Here is a 19,912-nt window from a genome sequence, read left to right as displayed (position 1 = left end):
TATGTACAACTGCACCCATGATGACTTATTAATGTATAACTGCAGTCATCGTCCATCAACAACGGCCACCTAGCTTACATAAACCTCTACCTATTTACAAAGGTGCTTGATTGTTTACGGTTGGTCCAGATTCATGAACGTTCCAGAATGTTGTTTGCACTAGCAGCAGCTGTTCCCCTACAGCAGAATGAATATCAAAGGATCCTAATAGGGGATGAATGGTGAAATGTTGTGTATTCTAAGCCTGCTTGGGGTGCCAGATTTCTGAGACCCTCGGGAGCAACCTTTCCACGATAAGCCCTGGCGAGGCCTTCACGTTTCCAACCCCTGCGTGCTATCAAATGTGCTGCACAGACATGTCTCTGCAACGCCTCTTTGCCCAGAGACAGAGCGCTTTAAAGGCTCTGTGATGGAAATGCAGGACTCACGTCAGACACCGCGTCCCCGACTCTGCATTTGAGATGAAATAAGCTATTATCGATGCACCGAAAGGAGGGGGAGAAAGACCGGACTGAGAACCTACAGACACATTTTAGTCAAATATCACACAGGACCTTACCTTTGCACACCGTCTATCGTTCCTGCAACTTCCCTCAGGACACACAACATAAAGTGTGTCAGCGAGCCAACAGAGCACCAACTTTAAAGACACCTTGCATGCTGCCGCGATGATGCTGCCGCGGTGCATATCGTCAGACCTGATCTCATCTGCCCAAACTTCTCAAAAGTCATGCTGATGTCAAACAAAGACTGGAGAAACCTGACTCTTGTATTTTATTGAGATCCTCTTACTTGGCGATTGATTTCACTTGTTGGTCATTTTTTTCATTTCTTTTTCTTTTCTTTTTTTGCGTGTTGGTGTCCTTCTGGAGTGTTACACTATTTAAAATGCTACATGAGAAAAACTTACATGCAGCCAAAGCTAACTCCTAACTTCTCATGTTCCCATTGCATGGGCACGTTTGACCTATGATACGATCTCAGGTGTTTCCAGGTGTGAGATTTGACAGATGAGTTGCAGCCCTTCTCACAATGTCAGTTTCCCCTGAGGGAAAACCCCTGAGACTCACAGGTCTTCACTGCCAAAAGCAAGCACAAGCACTGGGGCAAAGTCCTCCATGTTAGACGCTTCAATGCTCTCTGTTGTCACTAATGAAATAAATAAAAAAACATTATGAACTACCCATGCATATGTCGGGTTGAACAACAAACAGCTGATTATGGCAGAACCATTTCCTGAAGATCCAGGGAGGATTTTCATCAGGCTTTATTTTTATTCTTCATTATTTATAACTCTTCTTTATTATTTACAATTCTGATTTACAATAGTTTGGCTGCCTTATGTCTCTCTGTTTTATTAAGGTAATCCAATGTACTGCATGTTTGGGGTGTCTATATATGTCTATATATATATATGACATACTGTATATAGACATATATAGACCTACTGTATATAGACATATATAGACCTACTGTATATAGACCCCTTTGTGGTGAGAAATATATGGTAAAGTAGGATTAATCCACTAACTTATATTTCACTATGCAAGTGAAGGTTTAACTCGTCAGATAGTTGTTCTTTATTACAGAAAACAGTTTCACTTTGTGCCTCAGACATTACATTTGATTACATTCTTGCAGGACTCACATATCACCTTGTTTGTTTTCAATCACAATACTTTTGTCATCTCTTCATTTCATTTCAGATAACCTCCACGATGTTATGCTACAACATGTGGTGGTGCGGACAGACACCGAGAGTCAGGACGGTAACTTACTACTTCAACCGTGCTCCTCTGTTGTCAACGTGCTCCCAGAAGCTTCAGCCCATCTCACCCACTTTCATAAAACATTGTCAGCGACGAAAAGACGCAGCTTCGCAGAACACGTAATGCTGCAGGCTCCTGTTAACAGCCAGCCTCATTGACAGCTTTAATCACTAAGACAAACACCCGAAGCTACGAGGAGATGGACGGCACTGCAGGGTAACTGTTTCTCAGAAAACCGTCACATGACTCCTGTTTTCCTCTTTGTCTATGACAGATGTTGCTGCAAAAAGGAAACAGTTGAAAACATGAATATAAATCAATTACAGCTGCAGAAATGCATTACTATCTGACGCAGTTGTTTAAAACTAGTCTTAAAAAAGTCAAAAGCTCCATTGGCTTTAAATGATTCAGGAGTTTAGCACTTTATTACTAAAGAAATGAATTGCCACACAGACAATGTTGTCCCTGAGCAACGTGGGATTTGGTGGGGAGTTGCCAAAGACTGTAGGCTATAGGATTGATGTCACCAACTGGGTTGAGGACTGATGTTTTGAAACCTCAAAGTTCAGCGTTTTGGCCATTCCAAGTTTTTTTTGTTTTTTTTTGTTTGTTTTTTTGTCGTCACCATCTTGTTTTTTTGGTAGAAGAAGTAACTCAAGCTATTATTAGACGTCCAATGTTACAATTAACCTTCACGAACAAGAAACTCACTGTGAAAGCTTTAACTCAGACTGGAGTAGTGGTAGATCAATCACAAGCCTGCCCTAAAGCATCCCCTGCTTTATTATCTATTTAACTCTAAGCGCCATCATTTACTAAATGAACATCCTGCTGGATACAAGAAGACTTTGCAACCAGAGGAGTCGCCCCCTGATGGCTAGTATAGAGAACGCAAGTTTAAGGCGACCTGGGAGACACAAATGATCCTTTAATGTTGGGAGGAAAAATGCTTCTCTATGGACAGAAACAACTTTTTTCAGACATTCGGAATGAAGAGCAAGCTGCTGTAAGAGTTCTTTCCCTCCTCTTCAGCACCATTCTTTTGATCCTCCAGAAGTTTATCTAGGAGGTTTGGTGACTCTGCCCCAACCCCTGGATCTTCATCCAGAGTCTGGCCTTGTGGCTCAGGGTCTAGCTGCTGTTCTGAACGCTGCAGGAGGTCCAGTATCTGTGGATGATCTACACCCTGAGCCTCCAGCTGAGGGATCATGGTGGTCACAGACATGGACAAGGGCATGTGGACCAGAGGTGACCCGGGCAGGGCTGCAGAGCCGGGGGTAAACTGGACCCCCGGGTTCGGCATGGTAGATATGGTGGTGATGGGCTGGGCCCAGGGGAGGTAGGTCAACCCTGAGTCTGGGAGGTCCATCTGGGGGACGGAGCCTGGCGCTGGGGCCACAGGGATGCTCTGAAACAACAACAAGCCACTAGAATGTTAAGGTTGGACCCTGAAGAACTTAAACTAGCCGAGACATAAAACACATTTGCTTCAAATTGAAAAGGCCTTCCTTTTTTTAGATGGATGCATGTTTTGAATTAGGCCACCAAGGCAACATAGACAAGCTGAATCATTTAGGTCCATCACCTGGTGCTGGTCCACAGACAGAATCGTCTTGTTCTAACCCTCCAACCCACCTCACTGATCCATGTGACCCCTGCTATAGATGGTTGGAGATGGTCAGTGGGTTTAAATCCAACCAAAATGTATCTCATCATATAGCCACATGCTGCAGGTTTGAAAGTTGAAAGCCGAGAGCAGCATAAACAGCTGCTGTTAGAGTTCATGTCAGTCCCAAAGCACTGCAATGATAACAATGATCAAACCCCGCCTCCACGGCCAATCTCAACCCTCAGTATACACACTATTCACTCCACTCACTGATACATGGATGGCATTGTGGAATCCTTTAAATGACTTTCAGATGTCAGTATGATGAAATCAATTGTCTGTAGCAGGCTATGCTTTGATATCATGCGGGACAATAGGTTTAATTCATGCCTCTTTGGCTCCACCTGCAAGAGGAGGTTGACAGCATGGATCAGAGAGTAAGAGGGACTCTGCTGGGCGGGTCCTGCAATGAACCCATGATCATGGCAACACATTCTCAATCTAACACATCAGATAATGCAGCTTGAGTCAGAGCTGCAGACCTTTAAACTGTGACACTCTACATCCCCTCTAGTGTTACTTTTGGAAATGCCAGTGCTGGCTGCTTTGTGAACCTCAAAACAACATTTAGCTGTGATTTCATTTCAAGAAACAGAAAAAAAATTGATGGAAATAAAAGGAAAATACATTTGTAAAAAGTCAGCTGGGGGACCACAAACACAGGAGACAACATTAGTTTGCTCCATTTTCTGACTCACCTCAACGCTGAGAGGCTTCAGAGATGCAGCGTCACATGCATTGCTTGAACTAGTCAAAATATTTCACTCATTCATTTGCGAATTTGTATTAACTTTGCATGCAATAAGGCAGCACGAAAAATGATCGTTGTGTTTGGCGAGAACATGGCGTTACTCACCGCAAAGTTTGTGAGCAACGGTGTGTGTGTGTAGGTCAGCATGGTGTAGCTGGGACATAGAGTCTGCATGTACACATCAGCAGTCAGGGTGGAGGTCTGCGGGTGGACCACGGTCTGAGCTGAAGGCTCCTGCTGGTTGTAGGCAGATGAAGACCAGGGTGTTGCAGCAGGTTGCAGAGCAGCACCGGAGGCAGACGGTGCAGCTCTCCATCCCGCACACTGCTGCTGCAGCCCTCCATCACCGAGTGCAGCCGACGGCTCAGCCGGGGAGCCAAACACGCCTGACATGTGAGGAGACGTTTGAGAGTGAGTCCTCACAGACAGGCTGAGACGCACACTTCACTTTCAGGGATGGATTTTACAGACGTAGCTGTGAGGAACGAACATATACCTGGGGTGTATGATGACTGGTTGATGTGTGTGATCACATCCTGAAAAAAAAAAAAGATTATTAAAGTGAGTTATATTTTAATAATTGGCAGTAAGCATAACCACATGTTGCTGCTGTGGAGTCAGTCTGCACTGTAGTGTTGACATATAAATATACAGTATTTACACTCGAGCTGATGGAGTCCAGGTGTGAGCAGCAGCTCAGTTGAGATTATAATTAAAGTGTGTTTATGTGTATTTGAGAATGTGTTAGTGTGTTCACATACAGTATGGTCTTGAAGGATATGTCTTGTGCAAAATAATAATAATAAAGCAAAACTATTTTTAACATGATAAAACCTAGATAAAAAATAAAATGTTTGTTTTTTTGCAGAAAAGCAAAGACAAGTTAAAGCTTTTAATACAGTGTTGGGGCAGGGCTGATTCTATCTGTACTAGCCTGTTAACTGCTAGACTCTATATCATTGAATTCATGTATATTTATTTCTCCCGTTGGAAAGCTTGATTATAGATCTGTGATTCAGAGGATTATACCTTCCATCATAAGAAGGTTGAAGGCAATGAATACATGTCTTTGACACAGCACACTTCATACTAAACTGCAGTGGAATAAGTGATCAGATTGCGTGAGTGGCTGTAATGATCCCTGAAGGCACAACGGACACAGTTGTCTTACATCAGAACAGCTTTGTTCAAAGAGAGGGTGGAGTCTGCCTGCACCGACAGATGGAGGTAGATTAGGAAGACTATTAACAATTCTCAGATAAATAACATCCCGGCCGACGATGGAAAGATATGAAACTCTCAACCTCTGGAAGTATTTGATATAATGCTGACACGTCCATATGAACATTGAAGTTGTATCTCTGCCAGATGTAAGCCTGTGGGGAGATCATGTCCACGGCTAATCTCTAATGCTATTGTACCCATCAGCCTCATATTTTTGGGACACATTTGACCTCTTGTGTTTTTAATAAAAATGTTTTTTATGAACTGTTATTTCTGGTGAATAACTGCTGACCCCTCACTGCTCTTAACCTGACTGGTTGGGGCCAACGGAACCAGCCTTACCTCATCGGTTTCAGGCCACAGTTCGGCTCAAAAACAGATATCCATAGAAAACTTTACATAGAGACCATACTTAACTGATGTAAGTAGTTAACTTATGTAGTGTTCTTAACTTAGGTCAGGTACTTAATTACTTAACTTACTCGTAAGTTTTAACCAGGGCTGCACGGTGGTGTAGTGGTAGCACTGTCGCCTCACAGCAAGAGGGTCCTGGGTTCGATTCCCGGGTAGGGTTCGGTCCTTGTGTAGTTTGCATGTTCTCCCCGTATAAGTGTGGGTTCTCTCCGGGTTCTCCGGCTTCCTCCCACAGTCCAAAGACATGCAGGATGGACCTGTCTGTCTCTACATGTCAGCCCTCTGATAGACTGGTTACCTGTCTGTGTCTTCATGTCGGCCCTGTGATAGACTGGTTACCTGTCTGTCTCTACATGTCGGCCCTGTGATAGACTGGTTACCTGTCTGTGTCTTCATGTCGGCCCTGTGATAGACTGGTTACCTGTCTGTCTCTACATGTCAGCCCTCTGATAGACTGGTTACCTGTCTGTGTCTTCATGTCAGCCCTGTGATAGACTGGTTACCTGTCTGTCTCTACATGTCAGCCCTCTGATAGACTGGTTACCTGTCTGTGTCTTCATGTCGGCCCTGTGATAGACTGGTTACCTGTCTGTCTCTACATGTCGGCCCTGTGATAGACTGGTTACCTGTCTGTCTCTACATGTCTCCCTGTGATAGACTGGTTACCTGTCTGTCTCTACATGTCAGCCCTGTGATAGACTTGTCACCTGTCTGTCTCTACATGTCGGCCCTGTGATAGACTGGTTACCTGTCTGTCTCTACATGTCTCCCTGTGATAGACTGGTTACCTGTCTGTCTCTACATGTCAGGCAGCCCTGTGATAGACTGGTTACCTGTCTGTCTCTACATGTCGGCCCTGTGATAGACTGGTTACCTGTCTGTCTCTACATGTCAGCCCTGTGATAGACTGGTTACCTGTCTGTCTCTACATGTCAGCCCTGTGATAGACTGGTTACCTGTCTGTCTCTACATGTCTCCCTGTGATAGACTGGTTACCTGTCTGTCTCTACATGTCAGGCAGCCCTGTGATAGACTGGTTACCTGTCTGTCTCTACATGTCGGCCCTGTGATAGACTGGTTACCTTTCTGTCTCTACATGTCGGCCCTGTGATAGACTGGTTACCTGTCTGTCTCTACATGTCTCCCTGTGATAGACTGGTTACCTGTCTGTCTCTACATGTCAGCCCTGTGATAGACTGGTTACCTGTCTGTCTCTACATGTCAGCCCTGTGATAGACTGGTTACCTGTCTGTCTCTACATGACTGGCGTCCTGTCCAGGTGTACCCTGCTTTCGCCCAATGACAGCTGGGGTCGGCTCCAGCCCCCCCGCGGCCCTGAATACAGAGTAAGCGGTAGATGATGGATGGATGGAAGTTTTAACCCAAACCCTAAACCCAACAAGTATATTTGCCGTTTGGACAACAAGTAGCCTATATTGAAAACTTGTCCTGTAGGTGTACCCTTGGTGTTAAAAAGTGAGCATCCACATGTGATGAGTTTGGAATGAGAACTGTGCTGGAAATATCTGGAACATTTAGTCACTAACCCAGAAAAGTGCTAAAAGGTATGTTTTAGGTAGAGTAGCTTGTTTTAGATGGGATTCAAATGTATCTCCTTTACACCCAGGTCCTGAAGAAGACGATGGAAATGGACCTGCATAGCACATTTCTAGTCTTCCCACCACTCAAAGCGCTTGACAGTACATTCACCCATTCACACACACACATGCATACCAATACTATACTAATGGCAGAGGATGCCCTTCAAGGTGCCAACTGCCCATCGGGATGGAATCTAGCACATTCTCACACCGATGGCACAGCCTTTGGCGGCAATTAAGGGTTCAGTATCCCAAAGACACTTCTACATTTGGACTGGAGGATCGAGGTTGACTTGCTCCAGGAGGATTCAGGAGCTTCAGTGACAGTCATGACAGCAAATTTTTTTATTTTATTTATTATATTGATTTACTTATTTTCTGTTTTTGTGTGTTTCTGTGTTTTGTCCCTCAAATCTGAAAATGTCAATAAAAATATGAATATCAAAATAACATCAAAAACTCTCTTAACTGTGTTAAGCTACGAGCTGACTGGGTGTGTTTGACTGTAAACCGACGGCACTTTCACAAGACACTATGACAAATACAAGGATCTCAACCCAAAGCTCTGTGGATGAACAGTAATCCCTTGTACAAAATGTTAGCCTGCTGCTCTTCACTTCAGGCTCAGCAAATCTGCAACAAAGACAAAGACGTGCCTGCTGATGGTAAGTCATTGGCATACTGTCAGACATTAAAGGAGCAGTTCACTCCAAACAGGGGTTTGGTTGTGAAATAACTCTTTCTGTGATTCCGGCCGTCACTCCGATACAGTGGCAGTGGATGGAATGTTCTTTGTGGCGCTCACAGAAATGAGAAATTACATTTCAAACATTCAAAAGTATTCCTTACTCTGCAGACCCCACAGTGGCAAACATCAAAAATACTTCTTTCCCTCTTCAATAACATAATTCGTATTCGAGGGTTAATAGCGAATAGCATTGCACTGGAGATTGAGCAGTTGTTTGGAGACATGCTGTCAGCTGTCATCTGGTTGTTTTTTATTGTCTGGAAATGACAATAAATTCCTTGGATCAAACAATCTTAATTACTTGACAAGTGACACGATTGGTTGATTTACAATTTCGAGTTAAAACAACAGTCTGGAGTATTTTGTTGATATAAGAGCTTCACATTTTCTAAATTGTGTGGAGTTGAATTTGTTGTCTGTATACAAATGGGGATAAACTGTAATACAGCACTTCTTTCCCCCAGGATATACATGTACATCCATCCATCGTCTACCGCTTATCCTGTATTGAGGATCACAGGGGGCTGGACCCCAGCTGTTATTGGGAAAAAGGCAGGTACACCCTGGACAGGTAACCAGTCTATCACAGGGCCGACATGTAGAGACAGACAGGTAACCAGTCTATCACAGGGCCGACATGTAGAGACAGACAGGTAACCAGTCCATCACAGGGAGACATGTAGAGACAGACAGGTAACCAGTCTATCACAGGGCTGACATGTAGAGACAGACAGGTAACCAGTCTATCACAGGGCTGACATGTAGAGACAGACAGGTAACCAGTCTATCACAGGGCTGACATGTAGAGACAGACAGGTAACCAGTCTATCACAGGGAGACATGTAGAGACAGACAGGTAACCAGTCTATCACAGGGCCGACATGTAGAGACAGACAGGTAACCAGTCCATCACAGGGAGACATGTAGAGACAGACAGGTAACCAGTCTATCACAGGGCTGACATGTAGAGACAGACACGTAACCAGTCTATCACAGGGCTGACATGTAGAGACAGACAGGTAACCAGTCTACCACAGGGAGACATGTAGAGACAGACAGGTAACCAGTCTATCACAGGGAGACATGTAGAGACAGACAGGTAACCAGTCTATCACAGGGCTGACATGTAGAGACAGACAGGTAACCAGTCTATCACAGGGAGACATGTAGAGACAGACAGGTAACCAGTCTATCACAGCGAGACATGTAGAGACAGACAGGTAACCAGTCTATCACAGGGCTGACATGTAGAGACAGACAGGTAACCAGTCTATCACAGGGCTGACATGTAGAGACAGACAGGTAACCAGTCTATCACAGGGCTGACATGTAGAGACAGACAGGTAACCAGTCTATCACAGGGAGACATGTAGAGACAGACAGGTAACCAGTCTATCACAGGGAGACATGTAGAGACAGACAGGTAACCAGTCTATCACAGGGCTGACATGTAGAGACAGACAGGTCCATCCTGCATGTCTTTAGACCGTGGGAGGAAGCCGGAGAACCCGGAGAGTACCAAAGCTCACAGGAAGAATTCCACACAGAAGGAACCCGACCCGGGAATCGAACCCGGGAATCGAACCCAGGACCCTCTCGCTGTTAGGCGACTCGCTCCACCACCATCAACATTGTGTGACCTCCTTTGGTGACAGTTAGTGACTCGACAGACATTATTTAACTCAAAACCTTTGAGATTGACACTTCTACAAGGAACTTTGTGATGATTCGGCTATTCCTGACAAAAATCTTCTGTTTCCCTTTAGAAAAGCTCTCATTTTAGTGCAGCAGGGTCTGACACTGGCCCACTTCTAGTCCTGGTTCTTCCGTGCCTCCCTTGTCTCCAGCAACCTGGGGCTCCAGTAGCGTGGTGCGGGTGGCAGCTCCCAGTGGGGATTGGCAATTACTACTTTAAACTGTTTTTAGAGAAATACACATGGTCAACATTTTTGGTGCTTATTTGACTTCTTGTCGAGAGTGAGAAGAGAAAAGTGAAACCGTGTCGGCTATGGAGCTGCCAGTTAGCTTATCAGAGCAACACAGGCTAAAAGCAGACTGATCCAGCTAACTCGGTGCTGTCCAAAGGTAGATTGTGCCCGCCGGCACTCACACACACAAGTCATGACTTAGCTTGCTACACACTTGCTTCAACAAGCTGTGTCCCTGTGAGGTTACCAGGCAACCAGCCGAAACCGCTGAAGTCACTGTGATTTGTCAAGAAATAGTCTAAACATGTGAAATTAATCTTTATACTTTGGTTTTTGTAGCATCATCTTGCTGTTAATGATGATGTAAGATGACGATCTATTCCGTAAATATAGCAGTAGTATGGCAGGACCCCCCCCCCCCCCCCCCCCCCAAAAGTCTCAAAGCAACGTTCGTGTTCAATTGTTGCAACCGTTTAGAAGATAACATAGCCTACAATTACATTTAGTATAAAGGGATGCTTCCTGTTTTTTTCTTTTGTACCAAAGGTTTTGGTACGCTGGAACTCTGTGTGTGTGTGTGTGTGTGTGTGTGTGTGTGTGTGTGTGTCTTTTCCTGGTCTAGTAGCCATAATAAATAGCAAGTGGGAGGGCTCTTTGGCAAGGCTGCAAGTAGCTTTGCATACGGCTGTGTGCCCAGCCCTGGAGCCATGCAGGGAATGGCTGTAACTGTCATGGAAAAACACCTGGATTATATAAGGACAACCCCCTCCCCCTTCCCCCTGGGATAGGCCCTGGGTCCTGACATCCTCATGGCCCCATGGGGGCCCTTTTCTTTCAGCTCTTGAACATTGTATCTATAATTTTCTCAATAATATTCCAGTTGAGGAAAAAAATGATTCCCCACAGAACAATCCTGTCGTGTTGCAACATCTGCTCTGCAAGTTTTATGAATCTGGAAGTTTAGCGGAGCATGTGCATTTCTTTTGATCTCTGCGGTAGCCGGCCTGCTGCAGATAGCATGAGGATCATTCACTCATTTATCTACATGACAGCACTGACGAGTGAAGAATGTCAGCCTGGAGACAAATGAGGGTAAATGATCAAAACACAATGAAGGAAATTCAGCCAATCAAAGAAAAAAAAAAAAAAAAAACGCTCACGCGTTCGCCTTGAAATATATTCTATGTATATATAAATAACTTGCAAAATCTGACAAGAAATGCTTGGGGTTTTGAAAAGAACTTTTGCTACTGTTTTATTTCACAGACTCTAAATGTGTGGGTTTAAAAGCTTTGATCAGATTGTAATCGTGAGCAATCATTGCTCCACACAGTAACTGCTGCTGCACTAAACCACACGCATGTTTGTTTAATGACTAATGATGCTGTGATAAAGCTGCAGGAAAGAATGCAGCTTCAGCATTTGCGATGCTTGTTCAAGAAGGGATTTTGTTTGGAAAGGGTGGAGTTTTCAACACACGCTGCCAAAACTTGTGTGAAACTGTGTTTTGTTATATTAAAAATGTTTTGAGTGTAAATGACCCATCTACTTCAATCTATCCCTCATTTTAAATGTCAGTTTGAATGTGCAACTGATCAAAACATATTTTGCTCATCCAAATTATTGTCATGGGTCATGGTGTCCTCACCGCTGTAGGGGGCGCTGTCTTGGTGTGGTGCCGCTCCAGACTTCTCTTCCTCCTCAGTAGCTCTTTGACTGGGTCTCGGACTCGAACACCTTGGTACGGTCTGGACCTGGCCAGTGCTGAGGGTGGCGCTAGAGAGACCAGAAACAGAGAAAGAAAAGCGACACCTGCTGCTTAAAATGCTCAATATTTGACCTGCTCAGCAAAACAGACACGCCTCTCATTTTAGTTATGGATATTAACGTTGGCTCCTTTTTAACATCTGTCAATACAATAAGAAAAAAATATATGGAAACACACTCTCATCGTTATGTCGTTTATCACCAGACTGTGAGAAATTATATGTTCATATACTTTGTGTCATATGGTGCTGTCAAGATGTGATTTATGAATGTCATGAAATGGTCATGAAAGTCTCCTAAGTGCACTACATTACAAAACACAAGAAAATCACACCGCAATCAAAACATATTGTGAGTCTTGTAAAGGATTATAATTCAACAGTTAAATTCCATCCAAATCAGATAATGTAGCCATAACCATCCTCTTTGTTTGTATATCTATTGAATACAAAAATGACTGGATTACACACACACATATGACATATAATGAGGGCTTATTGCGATTGTCCATGTGTTATAATGCTCATGTAGGCTAATGCATTGTAGATACTAATATAATTTTAACATTGGTACAAGGGAAAAAAAGATGCATGATTAGAAATCATTCATTGTCTCACATCGAGCATCACATATTAATTATTATTTCTGGAAGTTGTTGAATGATGAACAAGCATACTTATAGGTAACGTTTATAAATTCATCATGTTACTTTTGATTATGGCTTTCATTTTGTTATTGTTTATGTATTATACTTTGAGACTAACAATTGCAACATCAGCCCAACACAGTTTTAAAATCCTCCTTTGCTGCAAGTATAAGCATGAGGAGAAATGTGATCTGACAGACAGGGCCTCTTTTGAATAAACTCTAAGCAACAGTACTGTGAAGCTGCAGACAATAGTGTCAGTCAGTAGAGCCTGAGGTGATAGAGTCCCTGAGAGTGACGGCATCTCCCCCTCTGAACTGCTGCAGATGAGCGGTGATCTTCCTATGTACCACCATAACAGCCTTCATGAATCCCAAATAGATCGGCAGGCTACAGCTCACTATTTGAACACTTTTATTTTTCAAGGAAAGAAATTGTGGTAGCACTATGCACTGTGCACACTAGTGCAGTCGTTACAGTTTCAAATGAGCAGCCGTCTTTGCTCCTGATCTTCCTGTCCCGAGTCAAAATATGCTATGAACCGGAGCGTTTAGATAGAACTTTGTGCTTTGTGTGTGTGTGTGTGTGTGTGTGTGTGTGTGTGTGTTTAGATAGCACCCTGGCGTTGCAGAACGAGTGAGACATCCCACAGCACGGCCGTGGTCTCGTCTATGGTGTTGGAAAATGAATCTGCCCAATAAAGATCAACAACCAGGATCAGCTTTTTCTCTGAGGTTTATTCGACAAAGTATTTTCGTCTGCAGAGGAAAATAATGTTCGCCCCTGCCTTCTGATGCAAAGGTTCAGAGACAGCAGGAATGACCCTGAGTCTAGCAGGAATCTCCCTTTTAAGGAGGAGGAACCATACTGCAGATAAAACACCATGTCCTGTCTTACAAAGACAAGATGTACAGAACACAGATGTAATGTCCTCTAAAATGATCTCATGTCATGTGGCACTCATATCAACTAACTACGCACAAACAGGCAATCATTTTAGTCATAGAACAACAGTTAGAAAGAGAAGATGTGGATCAACGTCTGACCTGACAGAGATTCTAATTATAAATTACAAACATCCAAAATTCCCATAAAAATGGACTCGTCGGCCGTGTGACATATTCAATGACTATATATTCAATCTGATTAGCTCGATGCATCAAAACAACTACGAAAGGTGAACTTTTGCTCGTCTCATTTGCACGACTCTTCAACCGCAAGAGAATTTGCTGCATCAGAAACCACTCGTCTCGCCTCTGATGCGTCCCTGTGACGACCTCCCTTGGCGTCTCTTAGTTAAGCCTATAGATTGATTTCAACATGAACATGTCATCTGAGTCAATCAAAGGAAGTGAAAGAGTCTGCACACATGTTGTTGAAGGATATGACTGTATGTCTTATTGCAGAGTTTTGAGCAGCTCCTCGTAGATATCTCCTCTGACATTCATGTTAAAGTGACAGATTAGATCATAATAAAGAGTCAAAGGTCAGTAGTTCACAGTGTTCTCCTCACAATACATCTGTAGCTCAGCTCATTGCAGCTCCCAGCTGGCATTTAGGGTTCACTCACACTAGGCCCAGATCCCCCTTCTGTGCTGAAGCATGATTGTCCCCCCTCCCCTCTCCCCCGCCGGCCTGCACTCACACTGCTCCATGCCCAACCGGGCCTGAGCACGGTTACCTCTTGTACATACTTCATCATGTCCTTATACAACACACGCATGGCTTTACATGGTATCCAGCCATCATTAGTCATCACAAGAGAGAATTAACACCACGCAGAAGTCACAAGTCAATTTCTAGTCAACAATCGACCTGCATCAGAGCATGTGGGCGGACGCCTTATGTCCCGCTCCAGTTTCATTCTGCTACAGCTCACACCACAAGTCTGATTCATGCCCAGGCCCGGCCAGAATCCATCTGTGTCTTGCACAGGTATCAACAGTATATTCAGTCAAAAACGGCTCAATAATAGGGTTCACAAAGTACTTTAAAAAGTCAAAAAGGTGTAATATCCTTGTCAGACTTATAGATGATGATAATATGGTGCAAGAAAAAGAATGAGGTGACATTGTTTCAGTCAGGAAAGATTCATTTTGGCATCTGAAAAGACACCTTTCTGGAAAACACAAGAGGGTGCTAGGTGGGGGGGCGATTTGAGTGGAGTGGGCGGCCTATTGATTATACATCATGTTCATGTTGCATCATCGTGCTTGTGCTCATGCATGAGCAACCGTATCATGTCATCCAACCGTGCCAGGGCCAAAGCAGTGTACTGTGCTTGAGCATGGTATGGAGAACTCACATTAGTTAAACAAACTGGACTTCTGGGGTTGAACCTGCTTGGGCATGAAACATTTACTTTTTACCGATCATCGTTACTTGGGCATGGTCTTTATCCGTTTAATGCAATTAAATCACAACAAAGGTTTTTTTGTCTTTCAGTGTTCACTGTAGAGAACGATATGTGTCTTGCTATTCACAGTGAATACAGCTCTATGAAATTCACAGGGCACCTCTGGGTTAAGTTATGAACTCAGACAGGATGCCGTTCGGTTTCCTGGTATATGGACTTCCACAAAGCAGTAATTGTTAGTTAAGCCCCGCCTCCTTTCTGGCGCGTCCAGCACGGGCGACGCAAATAAACATAAATGAAAAACGCGAATAAACTGATCCTGTGGCCAAACTTGCACAATTAAGTGTGGGTTCTCTGCTGGAAAAAGGTGGGCCGCGTCCTCGGGGTAGGGAGTGATTCACTCCATAAGTAAGGGAGTTTCCTTACTGGGTCTTATTCACAAGTCATATACCAATCCATTTATGTTCTGTATGGTCATGAGCTTTGGGTAGCAGAAAACAGTGAAGGGATTATACAAACCTTCGCCCTCCTAAGCCTGCTTCTCCCGGGCTTGGCCCAAATCAGCATAAGAAAAAAGAGGAACCGGACAGATGGATTAACTCTTGTTCTGTTAGTCGACATCACAAAGTCTGACTGTCATGGAGAGGACCGTCCCATACAACCTAACTTAAATGTGCCTTGGTGTTTGGTGACATCACTGCTGGGACCAAACACAGCTCCATGTGTTGACTTTGATAAAAGTCAACACATGGAGATTTCTCTTTTGGTGGATCTGGCAACATCCTGTAGCCATTAAATCACGCATGATTTAATACTTGTCACATGAGAGAATCCATAGAAGAACTAATTTGGTAAAAAGGGTGTGTTGCTATATTTTAGGAACAGCTTTATGCCAGCGGTCAGCGTTTATGGTGTACAGTTAAGCCTATACAAATAGGGGGCGTGAAACAAGATGAGCTCTGGTTCCGTTCACCAAAATGACTCTTGAGAACAAGAGCATTCTTCCTTTCACTTTACCAGTTTTCCAACATGACTGTTGTTGTTGTTGAGGGTGATCTGTGGTCCAGACTGCTAGTGTTTCTGCCCTCTACTTAACCTCTGTTGTTTTGCTGAGGGTGTCCTGACAGTATCTTATCCAGATTCCTATCTCCAGCTAATTCATTTGTCTGTACAGGTCAGGCAGGCTAACTAGCCCTCTCTAGACAAACAGGATGGTGTGATAATTTATCACATACAGATAAGTCTGTGATGTTTAACAGAAACAGCAACTGTTGACCCTTAGCTTAGCCCCTCCCCTTTCTGCTTCTCCATCAAGCTGCCAAATTTACCACACTGTCACTAACTGCACTCTCTGCATAAATATAAGCTATTTTTTAAAACAACAAAGCAGTTTCAGAGAGAAACATAGGCTACAATGCCTAAATTATTCATTTGAAGGATATTAAAGTGACTCAGCAAAATAGGTTAAAAGATAAAGATAGAAGCTAAAGCTTAGGTGTTTATTCACAGTTACATTCATAAAATAGCTGACGCAGCATGTCTGCATTTTAAGTATACCTCTTCCGTAGCATAGACATGCTAACGCTAGTTAATGACGTAATAATGTACTCTGCTAATTTAAGCCCCACAGAATTTGGAGTAGAAACACACTTATAAACTTAAATAATATCTCCTTTCAATCTCTCTGGGAAACACAAAACGGAAACAATTGGATGAGAACCTATGGTGCAAAGCTGGCGCCCAGTTGTTGGTCCCTGGTCAGAGTTGGACAATGTTTGATCGGACAGTCTGTGTTCGAGGGGTGGGACTTAGTGAACGGTCATTTGACTTGATGGCTACATACAGATATCATGCAACAAAACCAAGTTAAAGTTCATGGCCCCAGATACAAAGTCAGCCACCTCACCAGGTGATGGGTGAGGAGGTGGTCTTCACTAAGCTTCCATGACGATTGGGCAGCAACCTCTGGCCCTGGAAAGTGAAGCCAATGCTGGTTGCCAAAAAAATGAAGATGGCAATGGCCAAAATGCTGACCTCAAGGCTTCAAAACTGTAGTCCACAAACCAATCCATCCTTATAAAGAGTCTATGGTGACAACTGCCTTATCGGCTGTAGCCCCTTATGAGCCCAGTTGTTGCAGCTGTATGCTAGCCAATGGGACACGCTCACAAAGAAAAGCTTGGTTTACAACACACATAGAGTGATGTTTACCTGAGTATAAAATGAAGTCACTCTCCCTCTGTATCTCAACATAGTAAATAGTTATTTGATGCTCCTAGAAGCTCTAAGAACTTGTATTAGTTTTATTTTGAAAAGGTGTGCCAAATCTACAGGAAGCTCTGTTTCAAAAACACAAGGAAATAAGTGCGGTAATGCAACGGTTACAGTGTAATCAACAGAATAACAGCGAACAGAAGATATTCCATCTTTCTCCGTTTTAAACCATCACACATGAACACACACACTGACAAACAATCCTCACACACAAGGACTCAGCCAACCAGAAAGAGGAAGCTACACAGCTGTGCAGTGTTGTACAGTGGTGGAGAAGCCTGCCGCCATTTTGCATATCAAGATTACAGCGCAATAGCAACACACAGCCGTCGTCTAAATGACCGCCTTCCTCTTTCCAAAAGAGTCCGACACAACAGTTTCAATGCTGAACTTCACATGTCTTAACTTCTGTTGGAGGTTTCAAATGTTCGAAATGACATGTTGTAAGTTACAGTATTATGTTTCTGATTAGCAAACAGTCAAATTAGTTATAACACTAAATTACAATTAGCCTAAAACACAACAGCAGAAACAGGCTAAGCAAAATAACATTTTCTCCCAACAATATCTCTCTACAATATTATTATGAAATGATTCTAAAATAACATGGAAAAAATCTAAATGATGCTCTACAAAGAGTTGTGATAAGAAATGTAATGTATACAAAGGTGATACACTTATTTGAATAATTCAGTATTTGTTTAAAAAAAAGAAAGTATTTTCTGCTGATCTCTAACCTCTTCAATAAAATCTAAGCAGATTTATTTTAAAATTAGTTTTAAAAAACAAGATTTGTTCGATATATAAGATACAGTACAATCATTCTTAAGGAATGTACATACTGTGTATCATGTAAATGAAATATGCTGTTTTGTACTTACATTTCTCCCAGTGCATGCTGCTAATCTGGATTATGTCATATAGTTAAAGTGAATAAAATCAGTGGCAGGTTGAGCTACTTGCTTTATAGCAGCGTGAGGCTGCTAACATTTCCCCCGGGATGTCACAGCTCACTCACCACAAATCTCCCTCATGCATCTAGTTTCAGTGCTGACACTATTTAAGTTGAATCATAACTAAGAGATAAATAGTGTTTCTTTTAAAAGAGAAACAAAATGACCTCAGTAACGGCACAATGAAAGATGAATGGAGATGAATAAAAGGAGAAAGGCATAAATTAATTTAATAAAAAAACATCACAAACAAATACATGACAACCAGTTTCAATGTTGTTGATGCAAATAATGTTTTTTTGTGCTTTTGTGTGCAGAGATGAGCAGGCGCTTTTGATCTTAAGCTTGTGTGTAAAGCAAGAATCAGGTTAGCCTAGCTTAGCATAAAGTCAGAGAGCAGGGAGAAACAGCTAGCCTGGCTCTGTAAAAAGTGCAGATACAACTACTAAAGCTGATAAAAGTCACAAATCAGAATCCTGCATCTTGTTAGTTTAACTCGTACAAATACAGATACGTATAACAACAATTTGGGGTTTAGCTACTTCGCATAGCAGCTTGATTCGAACCAGATCACACAACAATTCATCCTCATCGCCAGGCTTCCAAATGACGGTCCTGTATGGAGTTACTGGCAGCTGTGGGCGGGGCTACAGAGTGTGTGACAGCACAGCCGCAACTGTTAGCAGAAGTTAGCATAGATTAGGTACATCAGAACAAAGGAGTAGAGCAAAGATCGTCATTCAATCACCTGCCAGGTTTTTTTTCTTTTTTTTTAAAGGGCTCCTCTTTTCCAAAAAGTTTCCAATGACAGCCTCTTAGATGGTTCTGGAACTATTTCCTGACAAACAACAGCCACGTGCAGTGTGAACAGTGAGACTGCTTGGGTTTGGTAACATTGGTGCTCTTATAAACAAAAACCTGTTGATGAGTGGTTGGAAAAACTATTGCTTGTCAAGAAATATCTCTCCAGAAAACCACTATTTTTGTTGTAACATGTCCTTTTGTGCACAGGTTAAAATTGTACTCCGTATGATTGGAGATCGTTCCTTCTAACGGCCTCCTTGGTGGTAGATGGAACTGCAGGCGAGCCTCTGGGACTCATCTCCCTCACCCAACAGTGTCGACTGTCTCTCATCTGCGTGATGCCTTCAAATGCTCCACACTAAAAGGAGGTCCATGGTTTTCCCTCATTGGCGGTCACTTTGCTTCTTGATGACTTTCCTTCTTCACTTCCATTAGTTTGTTGTTTCTTTTTCTTTGACTGGAAGTTGAATGGTCTTCTTTCTCACTCTGATGATCCTCCATTGTGAGTCAGCAGTAATGAAATGTACCTGGTCAAACACTTTAGACTAGAGGGAGCCTGACTCAGCAGTTAGAAGTTACCGATTTCCCATTCCAAGTAACTCATTTAGAGTTTAGTGGGAATGTGGCCACAGACACGGAAATCCTATTTCTGGACAAAGCAGCAAGTACACGCACTTTCATTAGTGGTCACATGATCAACCACCATTGTTTTAACTCACTCTTTGATAGAGAGGAAGTTAAAAGACGATTAATTAGATGAAAATGTACTGTTACTTTAACACATAAAAGCTTCAAAATTCAAGTGTTGTGTATTTTATGTCGTAGAACCACACACGAAAGTCTCTTAAACTTGTGTTGTGTGTGTCAAAACATCCATTGACAAGACGAGGGAACCGCATGTGCCAAAATGCTGACTCATTTATAGGGTGTAAGACTCCTTCCTGCTCCGCTCTATGGAACCAAACATATGAAATGCATTGTTTGACTTCAACCGTTTAGCAGGAAGGA

General features: G+C 43.0%; 1 protein-coding gene across 1 annotated transcript; it reads right to left on the bottom strand.

Moving 5' to 3' along the window:
* Positions 1 to 1,550: 1,550 nt before the first annotated feature.
* pou2af1 (POU class 2 homeobox associating factor 1) lies at positions 1,551 to 18,152 on the bottom strand. Its single transcript, XM_084019999.1, has 5 exons — positions 18,029 to 18,152; positions 11,753 to 11,880; positions 4,686 to 4,725; positions 4,295 to 4,575; positions 1,551 to 3,177 (listed from the first exon to the last, which is right to left on the bottom strand). Exons 1-5 carry the CDS (start codon positions 18,042 to 18,044, stop codon positions 2,746 to 2,748), a joined length of 897 nt encoding a protein of 298 aa, XP_083876125.1. The 5' UTR covers positions 18,045 to 18,152; the 3' UTR covers positions 1,551 to 2,745.
* Positions 18,153 to 19,912: the final 1,760 nt, after the last annotated feature.

Source organism: Eutrigla gurnardus (genome assembly GCF_963514095.1).
Source record: "Eutrigla gurnardus genome assembly, chromosome: 10".
Lineage (NCBI taxonomy): Eukaryota > Metazoa > Chordata > Actinopteri > Perciformes > Triglidae > Eutrigla > Eutrigla gurnardus.
Note: the sequence above shows the minus strand (reverse complement) of the source record. Positions and strands in the feature narration are given on the sequence as shown.